The sequence below is a fragment of the Pholcus phalangioides genome, unplaced genomic scaffold (genome assembly GCF_987345545.1).
Source record: "Pholcus phalangioides strain wild (caught in Gottingen) unplaced genomic scaffold, Ppha-v1.0 ptg000027l_1, whole genome shotgun sequence".
NCBI lineage: Eukaryota > Metazoa > Arthropoda > Arachnida > Araneae > Pholcidae > Pholcus > Pholcus phalangioides.
Window position 1 is genome coordinate 8,691,084 of NW_028301617.1, and position 17,718 is coordinate 8,708,801.

General features: G+C 37.2%; 1 protein-coding gene across 1 annotated transcript in view; it reads left to right on the forward strand.

Annotated features, from left to right (window-relative positions):
* Nucleotides 1-17,069: 17,069 nt before the first annotated feature.
* LOC149068359 (uncharacterized protein CG3556-like) overlaps nucleotides 17,070-17,718 on the forward strand; it is a 38,558-nt gene continuing 37,909 nt past the window's right edge. Inside the window, exon 1 of the mRNA XM_089251621.1 lies at nucleotides 17,070-17,319. Coding sequence (XP_089107747.1) covers nucleotides 17,262-17,319 — 58 coding nt within the window. The 5' untranslated portion in view covers nucleotides 17,070-17,261. The remainder of the gene's footprint in view (nucleotides 17,320-17,718) is intronic.

Consider the following 17,718-nt stretch of genomic DNA (forward strand, 5'->3'; position numbering starts at 1 on the left):
ATAATTTTTTTACTAAAAAGGGCTCCGCGAGTCAAAAAAGGTTGAGAACCGCTGCTTTACGGGAACGTCTAAACCAGCGGTTCTCAACCGGTGCTCCGTGGCCACTCGAGGATTAAAAAAATAAATCAGTAAATTTGATTAAAAAAAAAAGAGGCCTAACTGGTACCGCCATATAAATAATATACTAAGAAGGGATCCGCGAGTCAGAAAAAGTTGAGAATCGCTGGTCTAAAGTATTGAAATCGAATAGAAATTAACACTGTGAGTAGATCTCTTTTCTCCCCCACCTCCAAATATGCCCAATAGCATCTGCTGATGTTGAGAGAAGTTTATCTCGCCTTTTCAGAAATTTCTATTTTGTCGTGTATAGATTTCCTAACCCACTCATAAACTATGAATTGTTTATTTGAAAAATTCCATTTTCAATTGTTGATGAAATCTAATGATAAGAATGTTGATTTGCAACAGAAACGTATATAAGATTTTTTTTTCTTTTACCGCTAGTCAATATAATGTAGATTAGAAACTAGCGCAGTTTCTATACAAATTTGTTTTGCTATTTAAGGTTTTTTTTTTCATTTTTTGGGAATTTTTCTTTTAGTGTTCAAGGCATTTTATACGAGTTTTTGGGTCATTTTTCAGGATTTTGTAGGTCAAAAACATCCAGGTCTTGCTCATGACACTAAAGCTATGCATTTCATACGGATTTCCTACTGATTTTCCATGCATATGAAAAAGTATTTCTCTTTATTACTGCTAAATACAATACCTTTAAAAATGAGAGAAAAACAAATCTACCCTCCGCACAGCCCCAAGAGTCGCCCCCTGGACGAATGGGTAATAACAGGACGCAAATACAGAATCATCGTATGTCTGCAAAGCTCCCAATACGGATTATATCTCACCATGCAATATATACACATTAAACAAAAATTCACTTTCTACTCCAACAATGCAATGAACCATAATGATCGATACACCGCAGTAAACTTTATATCCCAATAAGCGATTTCCCCTAACGCTCAATCCGCATTACAAAGAGCACAATACGCATAACATCACAATGCAATAAGCGATACGCAACAATACATCTCAATGCGAGGTACACCACCTGCAATACAACACAAGACGAGATACACTACATAATTAAGCTACGACTACCGAAGGATACGTAATAAAGCGCGTACTACGCGATGCACAAAAATTCCACAGTACCGTCCCCAATACGAGACAACACAATACGCGATGCAACACGATAATTGTTACCAACTCTTATCGTGTATTTACACAGAACGATGATATCCAACCACGACACCCAACAATGCGTAAATAATACATCGCTATACGTGATGCACAGCAGTTTTACAATACCGCTTAGTCACGAGCTACACCAAAATACACGATGCAATGTGTAATGAAACGCAATACGCGATTCACAAAAAAATTCCGCGATACCATTACAAAGGCCACAACAGGCAAAATGCCCAAAGTGACAGCCGGAAAAAAGAAAGATGCTAAAAAAATGCGGATGTTGTGGCGATGCTGTCGGCAAGAGTGTGTAGGTGTTGGTTTCGAATAGCATAAATCTGCCAACACCTCGTTATGTGCGCGCGCCTTTTCTTAGCCTCTCTTCCGCTTTTTGGCAGAGAAGGCTTTGGTTTCTTGCAGAGTAGAGATGTCTTTTGACTGTGTGTCCGTGTATTATTATTTCGTATATATGTGTTAACGTGCCGTGTGTTTCTTCTAATTAATAAACCGTATATTTAACCGTATCTAGAATTGAACAGTCTTAGTGGAGTCAAATAAAATTTAACTATGGATAAATAGCTACTTCAATTTAAATGTCATTATCACCTCCGGCAACTACATATGGTGTCCACAAACTGGTGACTCAGGACTATCGGATTCGTTACAACGAATCATGAATACCTCTCTGCAATGTGGATTTTAATTTCAGTTTCGTGGTGAGTGAATATTTCTCTCTTTCGTAGGACTATTGCCGTCTTCATTCTTTCGCTATGGCAAATCCGCAAGCAACTGCTAGTCAGACTGAACTTTCCCTTTCGGGAACCGAAGTCTTACGTGTTTCATTCCGTGCGCCTCCATTTTGGGAAGCCGACGTTGATTTATGGTTCCTTCAAGTGGAATCCCAGTTTATCACGGCAGGCATTACCGCGGATAAGACGAAGTTTCATTCGGTGATTTCCGTTCTCGACACAAAAATCTTGTCTTACGTGAGTGATTTAGTACGTAATCCTCCCTCACACGATTTATATGAGACTCTAAAGAAACGTATTCTTTCCCGATTTGCTCAATCTGAAACTGCTCGCTTGAAATCTCTTTTTCATGAGTGCGAGCTAGGCGACAAAAAACCGTCCCAGCTACTCTGCGAGACGTTTCGAGTTTCAACGACAGCGTTGAAACTCGAAGCTTCTAATATGCGATCAGCTATCAGAGCTAAAGAGTCAAGAGGATCCCGACAAATCGACAAAATTTGTTGAACACTGACGGGTAATCTTTGCTGCCATAATGTGCTCAAAACATCATCACTGATTGTGTTATTCGACAAGTTTCGCATCTCACAAAGTAGCTGGGACGCGTCTGATTTCGCGATTGGCGGAGTTTTGAATCAAGCAGTTAATGATCAAACTCAGCCATTAGGATTCTTCTCGCGTAAGCTAACTTCAGCTGAACGCAGATACAGTGCGTACGATCGAGAATTGCTAGCGATATATTCAGCAATTAAATATTTTCGACATATGCTGGAGGGATCTGACTTCGAAATTCTCACAGACCACAAACCATTGGTCTATGCATTTTCCCAAAAAAGTGAAAAATGTTCACCTAGGCAGATTCGTCATCTAGAATTCATTAGTCAATTTTCAACCCGTATCAAGCACATTTCAGGCGATCGAAATGCAGTAGCCGATGCATTTTCAAGAATATCGGAAATTGAAATACCTCCTAGTATCGATTTCGCCGAGATGGCTCGCGCTCAGGATGAGGAAGAATTGCGATTACTTCGTGAAATGGACTCAGGTCTCGAGTTAAAACCAATGACTTTCGGTTCTCCTGAAGTCACTCTACAGTGTGATGTTTCCACTGGTTCAATTAGACCTTACGTACCGTCAACGTTTCGCCGCGCTATTTTTGATGCAGTGCACAACCTCTCCCACCCTGGTGCCAAAGCTACTACTGAAATGGTTCGCAGACGATTCATCTGGAAATTTTTAGAAAGGGACTGCAAAGAGTGGTGCAAAACTTGCATCCATTGCCAGCGATCCAAAGTTGGTCGTCACACACATTCTCCTATTGGTGCATTCGGATTACCTTCCGCAAGGTTCTCGCATGTCCATATTGACATCGTGGGTCCACTTCCACCAAGTAAAGGAAATCGCTACGTTGTGACTTGCAGTGACCGATTCACCAGATGGCCGGAAGCTATTCCTGTACCCGATCAGACTGCTGAAACTGTGGCATTCGCTTTCCTGTCGAATTGGATCTCCCGTTTTGGCGTTCCAGAACGCATTACTACGGACAGGGGTTCTCAGTTTGAATCTGAACTCTTCCGATCTCTTGCGAAGTTGCTGGGTGTGGACAGGGTGCGTACTACCGCTTACCACCCACAAAGCAATGGAGCCATCGAGAGATTCCACAGGGACTTGAAAGCTGCCATCATGTGTCACGCCACTGAAAGATGGGTTGACGTTCTTCCTACCATTCTACTCGGGATACGCTCAAGTTTCAAACCTGATTTTGGTGCTACGCCGGCGGACATGGTCTACGGAACATCTCTGAGGTTACCAGGAGACTTCTTCAAAGATTCCGGTAAGCACACCTCAAAATCTGATTATGTCACGAACTTGCGTATGACTATGTCAAAGCTTCGTCCTTCGCCTTTGTCCAATCATTCCTCAAAAAACATTTTTGTGCACAAGGACTTGGCCAGATCCACACACGTTTTTGTGAGGGTTGACACTGTAAGGCGTTCGCTACAGCAGCCTTACCAAGGACCTTATGAAGTTTTGAATAGGACTGATAAATTTTTTACTTTGCGTATCAATAATGAATCTACGTGTATTTCTATTGATCGTTTAAAACCTGCATTTTTGTTTAATTCTCTCGAATGCAAAGAATCTAATGTTCGCAAATCATCTATATGTAATGCCCCAGCCTCGCCACAGGGCTTCGTCACGAGGTCCGGACGGAAAGTCCGTTTTGTAACACCTTATCAAGCTTAACGTCCTTCGGACTCGTGGGGGAGTACTGTGGCGATGCTGTCGGCAAGAGTGTGTAGGTGTTGGTTTCGAATAGCATAAATCTGCCAACACCTCGTTATGTGCGCGCGCCTTTTCTTAGCCTCTCTTCCGCTTTTTGGCAGAGAAGGCTTTGGTTTCTTGCAGAGTAGAGATGTCTTTTGACTGTGTGTCCGTGTATTATTATTTCGTATATTTGTGTTAACGTGCCGTGTGTTTCTTCTAATTAATAAACCGTATATTTAACCGTATCTAGAATTGAACAGTCTTAGTGGAGTCAAATAAAATTTAACTATGGATAAATAGCTACTTCAATTTAAATGTCATTATCACCTCCGGCAACTACATATGGTGTCCACAATGTCAAATATAACAAAAATAGCGGGAAAGAGGCACTGCTATGCTAATTAGAATAATATAGAAGGGACATCTCGGGTATTTAAAATAAAATTGATATTTCTTTTCCATATGGAAGATCCTGAGCAGTGGCGTCGGAGCCGGGGGTGCTGTGGGTGCTCGAGCACCCACGGAAGTTTGTAGAGCGGGTTCGAGCACCCACAGAATTGATTCAAAAATCGAAATTTCCTATATGAATCTCAAGACTGGCACCCACAGGTTCGAAACAGTTCCGACGCCCCTGATCCTGAGCACGCAAAAAAACTTCCATCTATCAACTAAATACGTTCTTGAATTTTACAATGTATGCATACGTAATAAATTAACTTACAAAAAAGTATTTATAAATACTTGAAATTATTACTTACAATTTAATACTTCCGTAATTTTACAATTTAAAGGTCATGTCCTCAGACCTGCCCATAGGGGTTTGCAACAGATGCGGTTGCACCGAGGAGCGCCACGCTTAAAAAAGGCCCAGCACTCATGATAATAGAAAAGGGAAAGTAAATATAAAGCATATGAACTAATCGCCAAATTAACTTTCTTCTCAACTCGAAATAGAGGGCATACCAAAATAGGTGTTTGCCCATTGGCGATTAAATTAATTTTGTTTTTAGTTGTGGGTAGAAGTGATCCAAAGCCCAGAATCAAACAGGGAAGCCCTAGTTCCTGAAAGCTTTCATCAATCCTGGAACTGTTTCTTTTATTAATTCTGAATTTTCCTCAAATTTGGAATTTTTTGTGTAGGGACGTAGCCAGAAATTTTGTTCGGGGGAGGACCACTCTCATTTCGGGGGAAGGGAGCAAAGTGACAGAACAGTGGATTTGGCCATCTTTTCCCCTTTTTTGGGTCATTTTCTCACATTTCGGGGGGGGGGGGGGACCAGACCCCCAAGTCCCTCCGCCTCGCTACGCCCTTGGTATGAGTGACCAAATGAGTGATTGAGTGCATGAGTGGCCGAGTGATTGACCATATGAGTGGCGAAACGATTGAACATATGAGTGGCGAAACGATTGACCATATGAGTGGCGAAACGATTGACCGTATGAGTGACCGAGTGACTGACCATATGAGTGATCAAGTAAATGAGTGAGTGGTTAACGGTATGAGTGACCATGTAAGTGATCAAGCGAATGACCAAGTGATTGACCGTATGAGTGAACAAGTAAGTAAATGAGAGCGAGTGAGTGATGACATATTTACAGATCACATGAGTGACCTGGACAAAGTTCCAGAACACTTAGAATACAATTAAAAGAAATATTACTCAAATTCCGTCCCGGAATATTATCAAATTTGGAATCCGATTTCACAGAGATGTTGGTATTACTCAAACCCCCCCCCCCCCCCCACAAACTACATTTATTTAATGTAGCCCTTCATTTCCCCACCACTCCGTAATTTTTTGGAATTTCAGCAATGATCGGTGACTTTGCAAAGTTATGACGTAATCACCAATTTTGTGACAGTTGGCATTGGAAATCTTGTGCCGTATTTCCGGCAAAATTATAATAGAAAATGGCATGCGTATTTCTTATCACTTGTAACTTTCACTCACCAGAGAGAGTCATCTTCCCTACAAGGAATAGCCTTAGATGCTAAAAATCCTAGATAATAAAGTCAAGTCAAGTCAATCTCACAAATAGGGACGGAGCCGTCACACCGCAACTTGTTGCAGTTTTTCAACGTTAAAGTTTATTTATATATATTTATATTATATATATATATATATATTATATTTTATTCACACTTTTTTTTAATATAATGAATCACAGATGGCGCTGTGTTAAGATAATGATAAATAACCATGTCTCTATTGTAGCTTGTTTCGATAATTTTATATATATATATATATATAAATTAATTAATTATTTATATATATATACATATATAATATTATATATAATTACATAGATATATGTTACGGTAAAACGCCGGAAATCGCTTGTAAACAAATACATTTCGGACTTTCACCACGCACTTTGGTAAATGCTGTGAGTTTTCTGATTTTTTATAAATTTTTAAATCTTAACATTCTTTAATCACAACGATCCTGATGAAAATTAAAATCATAATTAACTAATTACTCATTCAAACTCATGATAATTAGTAATGCGATTTATCAAACTTTCATAAATTCGAAAGATTGTCATTTATTAATTACATCGTTCCTGATGCTAATTACGATCCTAATTAGTTAATTAGTTAGTCATTCAAATTCGTTAAAATTAGTAAAATTGCGACTTTTCTAATTTATCAATCACAACGATCCCGATGCTAATTAAAATCATAATTAGTTAATTAATTAGTCATTGAAATTCGTGAAAACTAGTAAAATTGTGAATTTTCTGATATTTATAAACTTGCCATCCTGATGCTAATTGAAATCATAATCGATTAACTAATTAGTCATTCGAATTCGTGAAAATTATTAGAATTGCGAATTTAGTAGCATGTGTATCATGGGCCATATGTGAGATGAATATTCCTATTTGATAGTCGTAATTATCGTATTATGGTTTATGAGTTGGGAAGAGATAGTTTTAATACTTGATTTCAAAATGAAGAATGAAAGTTGATTGAGATTTCGTAGAAAAAAAAGGGACATCTTCCAAAAAGTCACAGGATGGCCAAAATGACGTGAAAATACGGGATGTTCCGAGAAATACAAGACGTACGGTCATCCTTAATATAACAGCATAGTAGCATTAACTGGAAAATTAATTTTAAAATTGCAATAAATGTATTTAAAGCCACTTTTGTGACAACCGTGTGGAAATGGCATTGAAAATATAAATCAGTGTTTTTTTCATCTTTTCAGGAAAAGTAAAATGTTTGAAACAATTCGACGGGAACCACCAAAATTCACCGCATATTATCAGTAGGGCAACCACGTATCCCGTATTTTACGGGACATTCTCGTGCTTTCACGTAAATTTTATTGTCCCGACTTCATTTATGCAATTTTCATGTTCATTACAACGAAGCTAATTCGAATTTGAATATTTTACTGAAACCGTAAATGAAGGTGATTTTTATAAATCGTAAAAAATAGTTTGATAATTACGACTATAATAATTATTAAATTCTCATCTCGCGTGTTTGCCACACGCTTAGCATTTTTTCGGTTAATTACAGTTCAATTCACCGCGATTTCCACTGTCCCGTCATTTCTCGCCCCTTTTTCAGAAATTTTAACACAGTTTGTAATTTTGCCAACATTCTCAGTGATATCCCGTATTTTTATTCATAAAATTCTAGTTTTTCATATTTTTCTAACGAAATATGGTCATCGTGCCGTGATTTGATTAGGCGATGACAAGAACCGACACAAACTGATGTCGTGACAGTGATTAGCTAAAAACCGGGACGTCTGGCCACCTTTTATAAAACTAGCAAAAAACTTGTGTTTTGCACTGGATGATCATTTTAGAGGTACGCAGTACATTTACAGATAACTAAAATGACACGAAGCACATTTACAGATCACTTAAATGAGGCAAAACACCTTTACAGATCACTTAAATGACGCAAAGCACATTTACAGATCACTTAAATGACGCAAAGAACATTTACAGATCAGTGATTGACCATATGAGTGGCAGAGTAACTGAATGTACCAGTGACCTAAGTGATAGTGATTGAATAATTTACCGTATGAGTCACCAAGTGAGTCATTGAGTGCATGAGTAGCCGAGTGATTGACCATATGAGTGATCATATTCACTTCATTAATCTGAAAATGTGCCGCGGGCCACTTAAGACACCTGGAAATGTGTAGAAAGCAATCAAAATGATCTGGAAGTGCTAGATCTAGATTATAAAAGTGCAGGGGCCACTTACCTGAACTATAAATATGCTGCAAGTCACTAAAAATATTTCGAAGCGTGGCGCTGCCTTCTGGAGTGATCTGGAAAATACATGTCATTCACCTAAGTCATCTGCACTCCACATAGAACAGCGTGCAAATTAAATGAAGTGGAGACGTTCCGCGGGTCGTTCAAATGATTTAGATATGTACTTTTCCGTTCACTTAAGCTATCTGGAAATGTGCAACGAGTCGATAAAATGATTTGATAATCATTCGTACGCCACTTGAGTGTTTTGGTTATTATTCACACGACTAAAGAACTTAATCACAAAATATTTTAATAGTTATGAAATAATTATACCAGGCCTATATTTGGTTTTTCCAAAAGCGGTAAAAACCGGTCAAAGGTTAATACCATACCAACCCTACAGTTGACATGCATCCATTCCGTGATCTGAAGAGATTTGCAATCCTCCAAATCCATCCAGCAGATCGATTATTAATTATATATGCTATTTATTAACGAATAAAAGAAAACTGCTTAATAAAAGAAAAGCGTTTATATATAATCAACTTCATTATTTATTTAACTGAATCGCTTTCCGAGAGGCGAGTTTACTGGGCCCAGAGTAAATCAGGAAAAATAATAAATTCGAGATCTCTCTCACCCCTCCTTCGTATTTCATGACCGGGGTGGTCAACAGCTGGCCCACGGGATCTCGACAAAGTAAAATTAACGGCACAATATTTCACATGACAGTCTGTGTTATATTTAATACGTACGCACGTAAAAATATAATTTGAGATGAAATATTCCGCTTCGGACACAGACGGAGGGCCCCGACAGGTTCAGTTCGCACGTGCCGAAAACAATTTCGCCTCCGAGACGGACGGAGGGTTCCCTACAGATTTGCACATGCCGAAAATAATTTCGCCTTCTAGATGGACGGAGGGTCCCAACCATCGAGTTTATATTAGTGGAGGGAGTATGACGTCAGCGGTCTCCCCCAACATCTCCGTCGGAAGATCACGTGACTCGGTGCAAACAAACACGATCCCCATAGAGATCAATGTTAAAATTGCCGATTTTAGCATAGAAATGCGGAAATTTAATAGGGTTTTCCGCCACATCAATAATTTTAAAAATTGAATTGAATTTTGGATTTTCGAGATATTGAGTTCGCTTAGAAATACGAAGCCCGGAAAATTAAATATAAAGTAATGAGCCAGACCCACTTTTGAGGTGGATATCCATGCAATAACATTAATTTCAGCTTTTTATTTACATGTTCTCAAGCACGAAAATGAGAATTAATGTGTCCGTATTTACATTATCCAATTGCATCAATCCATATAGTTTAGGGTGTTTTGAAATTAATTACGGGCCCGTATAAATTTCATTGAAGAAATTCCGCAGCTTTAATCAAGCATTTTTTGAAGCAAAAACAGGCAGATCGATTCATTTATCAATGTTTCTTTCATTTAGATTTGTTCCTTTCATGAGTCGCATGCGGCCATTCCTTTCATGAGAGTAATTAAAGATAATTCCGGAATTAATGAAAGAGATACTTTCAGCATTGACGAAATTGATAATTCCACAATTAAGGAAAGTGATAATTCCAAAATTAATGAAAGATAATTCCAAAGTACATGAAAGTGTTAACTCCAGCATCAAAGAAAGATAATTCCAGAATTAATTAAAGACAATTTCAGAGTTAATTAAAGACAATTTCAGAGTTAATGAAAGACATACTTTTTCAGGATTCACTGAATTGATAATTTCAAAATTAATGAAAGTGATAATTCTGGAATTAATGAAAGTGATAATTCTGGAATTAATGAAAGTGATAATTCTGGAATTAATGAAAGATAATTCTTTCTTAAAGAAGAACTCTAGTTTTAATGAAAGCTATAATTTCAGCATTAATGAAAGTAATAATTTCAGAATTAAGAAAAAGGGATAATTCCAAAATTAATGAGATATAATTTCAGAATCAATGAATGAAATAATACCAGCATTAGTAAAAGAAATAATTTGAGCATTAATGAAAGAAACAAATACAGAATTGATGAAAGCAATTACTCCAGAAGTAATGAAAGAAATAATTATAAAGGAAATAATTATGAAGGAAATAATTATGAAGGAAATAATTCCAGAAATAATTATAAAGGAAATAATTCCAGAAATAATTATAAAGGAAATTATTTCAGAAATAATTATAAAGGAAATAATTCCAGAATTAATGAAGGAAATAATTCCAGAATTAATGAAGGAAAATTTAAGAATTGATGAAAGAAAATTTAAGAATTGATGAAAGAAATTTTTCAGCATTAACGAAAAAAATTATTCCACCATTAATGAAAGAAATTATTCCAGTATTATATAATGAAATAAATAATTTAATATTTTTCATCTTTAGATGAGTTCTCTATCGTTTTTTTTAATCTTTAAAACGCAATATTTAGAGACTTAACTGTACATTTCTATGGGCAAACGAACTTTGTTTTCACCGAGTCACGTGGGTTCCTTGAATTAGATGTAGACGCCGTCGCAGCGGCTGGATGCTCCCTCCAGTAATATAAGCTCGATGGTCCCGACGGAGTCTCACGTGTCGAAAAATATCTCGCCTCCGAAACGGACGGAGGGTCCAGACAGATTTTCACGTGCCGAAAACAATTTCTCCTCCTCCTGATTCTGATTGGCTGATAATGTGCCAAGTATAAAGAACTCACAATTTCTAAGCGCTATTTTCCGGCACAACTCATTAGGTAATAAACTGCCCATGGCGATAGACCTGAGTTGTGCTCGGGTTGAGAGAAAGAAAGAAAGATTTCCCGAAATAGCGAGGTCAATTTTGGATAGCAAATTGTCGATCAAATAGATAGAAATACATAGATCAAATCTTTCGTCGTAATAACTTTGTAATGCGTACGCTTGATAAATCCGATTAAAAATTAAAAAACATTTAACTCAAATTTTGCCCACTACCACCTAGTGTATTTCCACAAGAGTATGCTTCAACACAGGAATCCAGTCTGAGGCCCTACTAAAAATCTGCGTATTGGGTTCCCGCTACTGGATTTCAGTTGTTGGTAATATGGGGCCATTCAAGTATTACGTCAGCATCGATGATGGGGGGGGGGGGGGGGTTGGATAATTACTGTTGTGCTTGACTGTATAGTTTTTGTTGGATTTAATTTTCTCCAATCCTTCCCTCCTCCCGTCTGTGATGAAAATAAATCGCCAGAAGGCAATATTAAAATATTAATATCTAAATACTTTGCTGCCAAAGATTGCACTAAAAAAACGGAAGTATTTGTTGTAGGAACTAGCATTATTTTAGTTTTGCTGCATTTTTTTTTTTATGAAGGTAGTGTTATTTAAGAGCTGCAACAAACGTCCATTGAAAATTCAGATGCTATTACTTTGGGGGGAAAGAAAAAAATATCGTTGTAGAGAGAGAGGTTATATTGAGAGATTGCATATACAGTCGAATCCCGTTATAACGAACTCGGTTAATAAAATTTCGTTATAAAGGAATTCCTGGTTTTACGCTCTAACGATGTTCGTTAATTCTAGATTTGACAATATTATCAGTTGCTACCATATTTATGACGTTGGCATCTCTTCTGAATTGTATCTTCATAAAATGCATTTTTAAGTATTTATTTCACGACATGAAATTTATAATAAATATCAACTAAGAAATTATGTATTAGTTGATTTATAAAATTCAGCTGTTCACTGTAAAGTGGCGATTTTTGAGCGTAATATAGATGGTGTCTAGCCATTTCAAAAAATATCGTTAGAGAGGACTTTTTCACAGTAGAGAAGTCAAACCTTAGACTATAGGCAATTTCAAACCAGATTTTAAAAATAATGTTGTGGAGGATTATATCGAGTATCGTTGTAGCGAGGTTTCATTTGCCCTGAAATCTATCTAGTAGTTCTAAAAAGAAAAAGAAATGATTCATCGTATTTTTAAAAGAGGGAGGAGAAAGTCTTGTAGTAAAGCCGACCGTCACATTCCGGTTCCGGGGCATGTGTGGTGTTGGACAGTCGCGGTTTTTTCTGTCTGTCCCGACTTTCATTGGAAAAAATGTCCCGTATTTTCAACTACGCGAATTTGTCTTTTTATCCTTCAATTCGTTCTTCAAATCAGCGATTCACATTATCTTCCCAATTCAAATTACATTACTATAAATACGACTACAAACAAGAATATATTCATAAGACATGTTTATTTTTTTTTTTTAATTCATTGCAATGTGAAGTGGCGCTTCATTTACCGCGCTTGAGTTTTCTGGCATTTTAGCTCGAGTTGGCAACTTTTGGCATCGTTTCCAGCCATAATATTCAATATCCCGTATTTCTAATATGGTCAACCTAGTTATAACCAAGTCTGACTGTACGTGGTGTCATTTATCTTGGTGAACGTTATATTTCGTGGAATTCATTTTAATTCACAGTAATGCTTCATTTCCCGCCATTGTAGTTTTTCCGTAATTTCACCAATGTTTGCAACTTTTAGTTTTGGCTATGTCCCGCATTTAGAATCCCAATTTTCCTCGAGGAAATATAGTCAGCCTATTCAAAGCTTATAATTCATCATTCATGTGTCATTGTCACAACATATATGCCGAGTTGACACATGACGTAAATTGCCACGAGTAGAACTTCCTTTGATATACTTCATTTATGCTATTTGACTACATTGCCAAGAAATGCGCACACACTTGAAATAGCACACCTCCGGTCTATCACCATTTGTGGAGAAATTATTACTTTACTTTTTTTTTTGGGCTGAAATACAAACACTCAGTCATGACCATGACCCAGATGTTGATGAAATTTGCATTTTTCAAAACTTTTCTTTTTAGGATGAATTTGAATTTTTTAAATAAAAAGGACGTTAAGAATTTATTGCAATTTAAATTAAATTCAAACAATTTAATTTTAAAAAGTACTACATTATTTTTTGTCATCCGTATAATCTGTATCCCTATTTTAAGATACAACAAAAATCTCAAATAAAGAAAATTTGTAATAGGCTAATTCATTTTTTCAATTGCATTAAAAGTTTTTTCTAATTTCGGAACATGAATCATGGGGGGAAAAACTTTTAAACACACATAACGCAAACCAACATATCATTTCCACGTTCGGTTTTGCAATATTCCATGTTTTTGCCAACAGAAATATGTAGACCAAGCACACCAACCTTGTACCAAAAGCTTAGACGCTAATGAAAACTGTGTGAAAATATTCAAACAAGCCAGCCAAAGATATGCGACTGATTATAAGCATAATTAATGGTTATGTTATATCTATGTGACTGACCCATAGTCGTCTTTCATATTGGTGATTACATGGTCTTTTTGGTGCTCATCCTGTGGGCAATATGAAAACTTCATGGAATCGTCATTCATAAGCACTGTACATTTCCATCCTTGATCTGCGCCCAACTCCCTTCGCTGTGAGAAATCCCAACAAAAGCGGGAAGTGCGGCTTATACGGTGAAAATTAAATATTAATTTAATTGAATTATTAATTAATTAAATATTTCAGGTTCTGATGGAGATACTGTAATGGTAAATGTTAGTGACTCTCAGAGGGGGGGGGGGAACTCTCGGGCCCATGGGGCAGATAGAAATTTACTGTTAAAGATAGGCTCACTGTAATTTGGGGAATATCATACAAACCGAAATTTTTCCACATGATATTGAAATTTCATGACAGCAGAAATCAATTATTTAACATTTCAAATTTTTATAACCGAATTTTCAAATAAAATTAAATTTTTTATATGCAGTTAAATTTTTAAATGTAATTGATATTGTAATTTTAATTTCCATGGCCTTTTCGCATTAGCAAAAAATAATTATTTTCAGTTAACTGTACACTTTTGTTCATGTTTTTATTTCACGTGTAAGTCAAAAACCTACATACAAGCTCGCGTGGAACATGTACAGTGAAGAATCGACGGTTCGACGAATTGATTCTGCGCTGTAATATATAAATTGACGTCACGACGAATTGACACGGCGGAAAACTTGTACAGCTACGAAGTGGAGCTGTGACGAATTTGTATCGCGACGAATTGACACTGCGACGAATTTGTACCGCGACAAATTGAGCCGCGACAAGTTCAGTGCGACAAATTGACCGTCTACGGATCGAAAGCAATAAAAAGTAACAAATTCCACGAGAAAATACAAACAATCCTAAATGGAAAGGTCAAGAATGCATCTAATAGAGTTTGAAATCCTTTCAACAATGGTATTCCTGGCCGAGAGTGAAAATTGATTCTCGTGACTGCAAGAATAAAGTCAACAGTCATCGCAATCGCATTGTTTGGATCCAAACAATGAGTTCAATTGCCTGTAAAAGAAGCCCTATTCCGTACCCACTCCAGACCTGCTTCCATCGTCGGCAGTCCATCACTAACTGCAGGAAATGGTAGACGAGACGAGATCCAATCCTAGCGAACGGATTTGGTCCGATCAGATGGCAATCCACGAGTTCTTTGGCGATCAGCCGTGGGAATTATCATTCCCTGGCTACGTCTTGCCAGATGGACAACGTGGTTTGGCGTCTGTCGAATTGAGTTGATCGCGCGTGGTTGATCTCTTAGCGGGGGGCGTCACACCATAAAATGGTTTACCCGTGTTGTTTCACCAGTTCCTGTGTGATAGGCTCATCGATGAGGCAATGATCTTTGTTGTAAAACGATCTCGGAACCGTACCTGAAGATTATCGACTGCCGTTGTTTGAATCGTTCTCTCGGAGTGATCCGAGAGCGAGTGCCGGACCAGAATACGAGTGGATTCGAGTTCGTAGGGCTTAGGTGAGACCGCGTGGAACGCGCCTAGGATTGCATTTGCTGCACCGGGGGAAGGAGATGAGGATTGATTCTCATTGGTTTAGGTGCTCTCTCTCAAGGATGACTCCTTGGTTATCAGACTGAGTGATCATTCGCGAGTTGGAAAAGCGATGCAATATAGAGTCGTGAAAAAAGCTTGTCTATTTTTTTTATGTTCGTGTAGTCGTCCATTCACGAATATTCATACGGATTATGGGAAACTTAACACACACGTGATTATTATAACTCTTGAATATTCAACCATTATCTTACAGTCGTGAAAGAAACATCGGTTTATTTACTATTGGATAGTCGTCGACTTACGACCAATATTCATTCGGAAACTACGAATTATGCAAATTTAACTTCATCTCTGATTTTCCTGAAGAATATTAACTGTAAAAACATCAAACTCGAACAACAAAATGTATTTTTTTAACACTAGAACCGCGGAATGGCTCAATTTGACCCAAATCAAACTTCGTTTTCATTTATCTCGAAAACTTCAACGCAGATGGTAAAAAAATTTTGTGACTTTTCATGATGCCCGAAATCATGAGGAGCAGGCCGGCCGAGTTTACTCTTTTTCCGTTAAAAAAACAATGAGAGGCCCCGGCGGGCCGTCTTCAGAGCATCATGGGGCCCCCGGCCAAGTGAATTTTTAGGTGGCGTTTAGACGCTTCACCAGGCTAAAAAAATGCTTGCCTTCAAATTTACATACATATTCTCGAAATTTTCAATCAGATATAATTCTCGTGGGTGGGACTGCGTTTCTCTTGAGCACCCCCCCCCCCCCGGCAGGGACGGGCTTGAATATTTTGCGGCCTTCTTACAAATGATATTTCTCGATCCTCCAGTGCACCATAACGCAAAAGCCAGATTAACATTAGCACACGAAACTATTAAACTTATACGCACTACCTTTATGATTGAAAACAACACCCGGCAATACATTTGGGCCCTACGATAAAAATCGAGGTTAAAAATTCGAAAATAATTACAGTATATTTTCCTACTTCAAGGATGGATTTGAGGGACATACAAACCGTATCCAAGGTAACCAACATGGCGACTTCCTGACACGCACAAGGAGGAAACACATCTAGATTAAAGAAATGTAGAAATGAAATGGATTTCTTTTCCTCGCATGATAGGTGCTAGATATATTTCGAACTATTATTATTTTTCCAAGTTCAAAGTATTATGCTTTTGAGACGAAAAATATGTTTCAATTAGAGTTGTTCGACTTCTATAATGCTGCTATCTATCTACAGGCGATTATACGAAGAATTTTAAGCAAATTATAAATCAAATTATCCATACAATTGTCATTTTTTACTAGTATGAAAATGAATTTTTTTTATCTTAACACAAAAACTTGAATAAATGAATAAATAAAACAGGAAGGCACCAGAGAGAACTTCATTATTTATCCACGCTTCTTTCTATTTGGTGCCCTTAAAACATATTTTTCAACCTATTTATCTCAATTGATGCGAGAGAAACAGATCTCTGTCCTGGGTGATTAGATTTTTCTTTTCTGAAAACACAGACAATTTACAAATCAATCAATTAGGCAACATATAAGCTGTTGCCGGTAGATTTTTCAGCATATCACGTTTTTTTTCTTCTTCTTGTTAATAGAAACTTCGTTACATAGAACTGAATAGTCTAATTAGAAGAAGGAAATCTTATCTCAAACATCTTTATCGTGGTTTTTTTCTCGCAGTTGAACTTCGCTCTTCTTTGAAAAGGAATAGCGCTATAGATGGTGAACGTGGTTTTCACATTATAGAAACTAATTATAGTTCTTGTCAGCGGGCGAAATCAGCTCGCTCTCTCAATTTTTCATTCGATCTCCTATCATTTACAATTCTTGCTATTTGCTTTATTTTGTGAAACGGGCACATACTCGCGTGGCTGTTATCAATATGTTTCCAATTGTAGTCTGTTTTACTTTCCTTTTGTTCCAGCTACAGACTGCTGAAGGTATAAATTAGTCTTGTTACTCATTCATTAAACAAAAGATACGAAAGGATAATATGAAAATGTCTTAAATTCTGGAAAATGTAAAAATAGTAATCTATGCAGTGTATAAACGTGTATTTGAAAAGTTAAATTTCATTCATGTTTTCAGTTGTTAATTATGAATATGAGATGGAAAATACATTTTAAATATATACGCAACGAAATTATGTTGTTGTGCTTAGGGGTCATTCAAGTATCGTCAGCATCGAGGGTGGGGAGGGGGTTTCGGATTTGCTGACTTTTGATGACAGGAGGGGGGGGGGGGCTCAAAGCTCATCTCGGCACTAACATCCATAAAGTCTCTTTCTTTGATGTGTTGTGGGATGGAAAAATTACATATTTCTCTACTGTCTAGTTAAA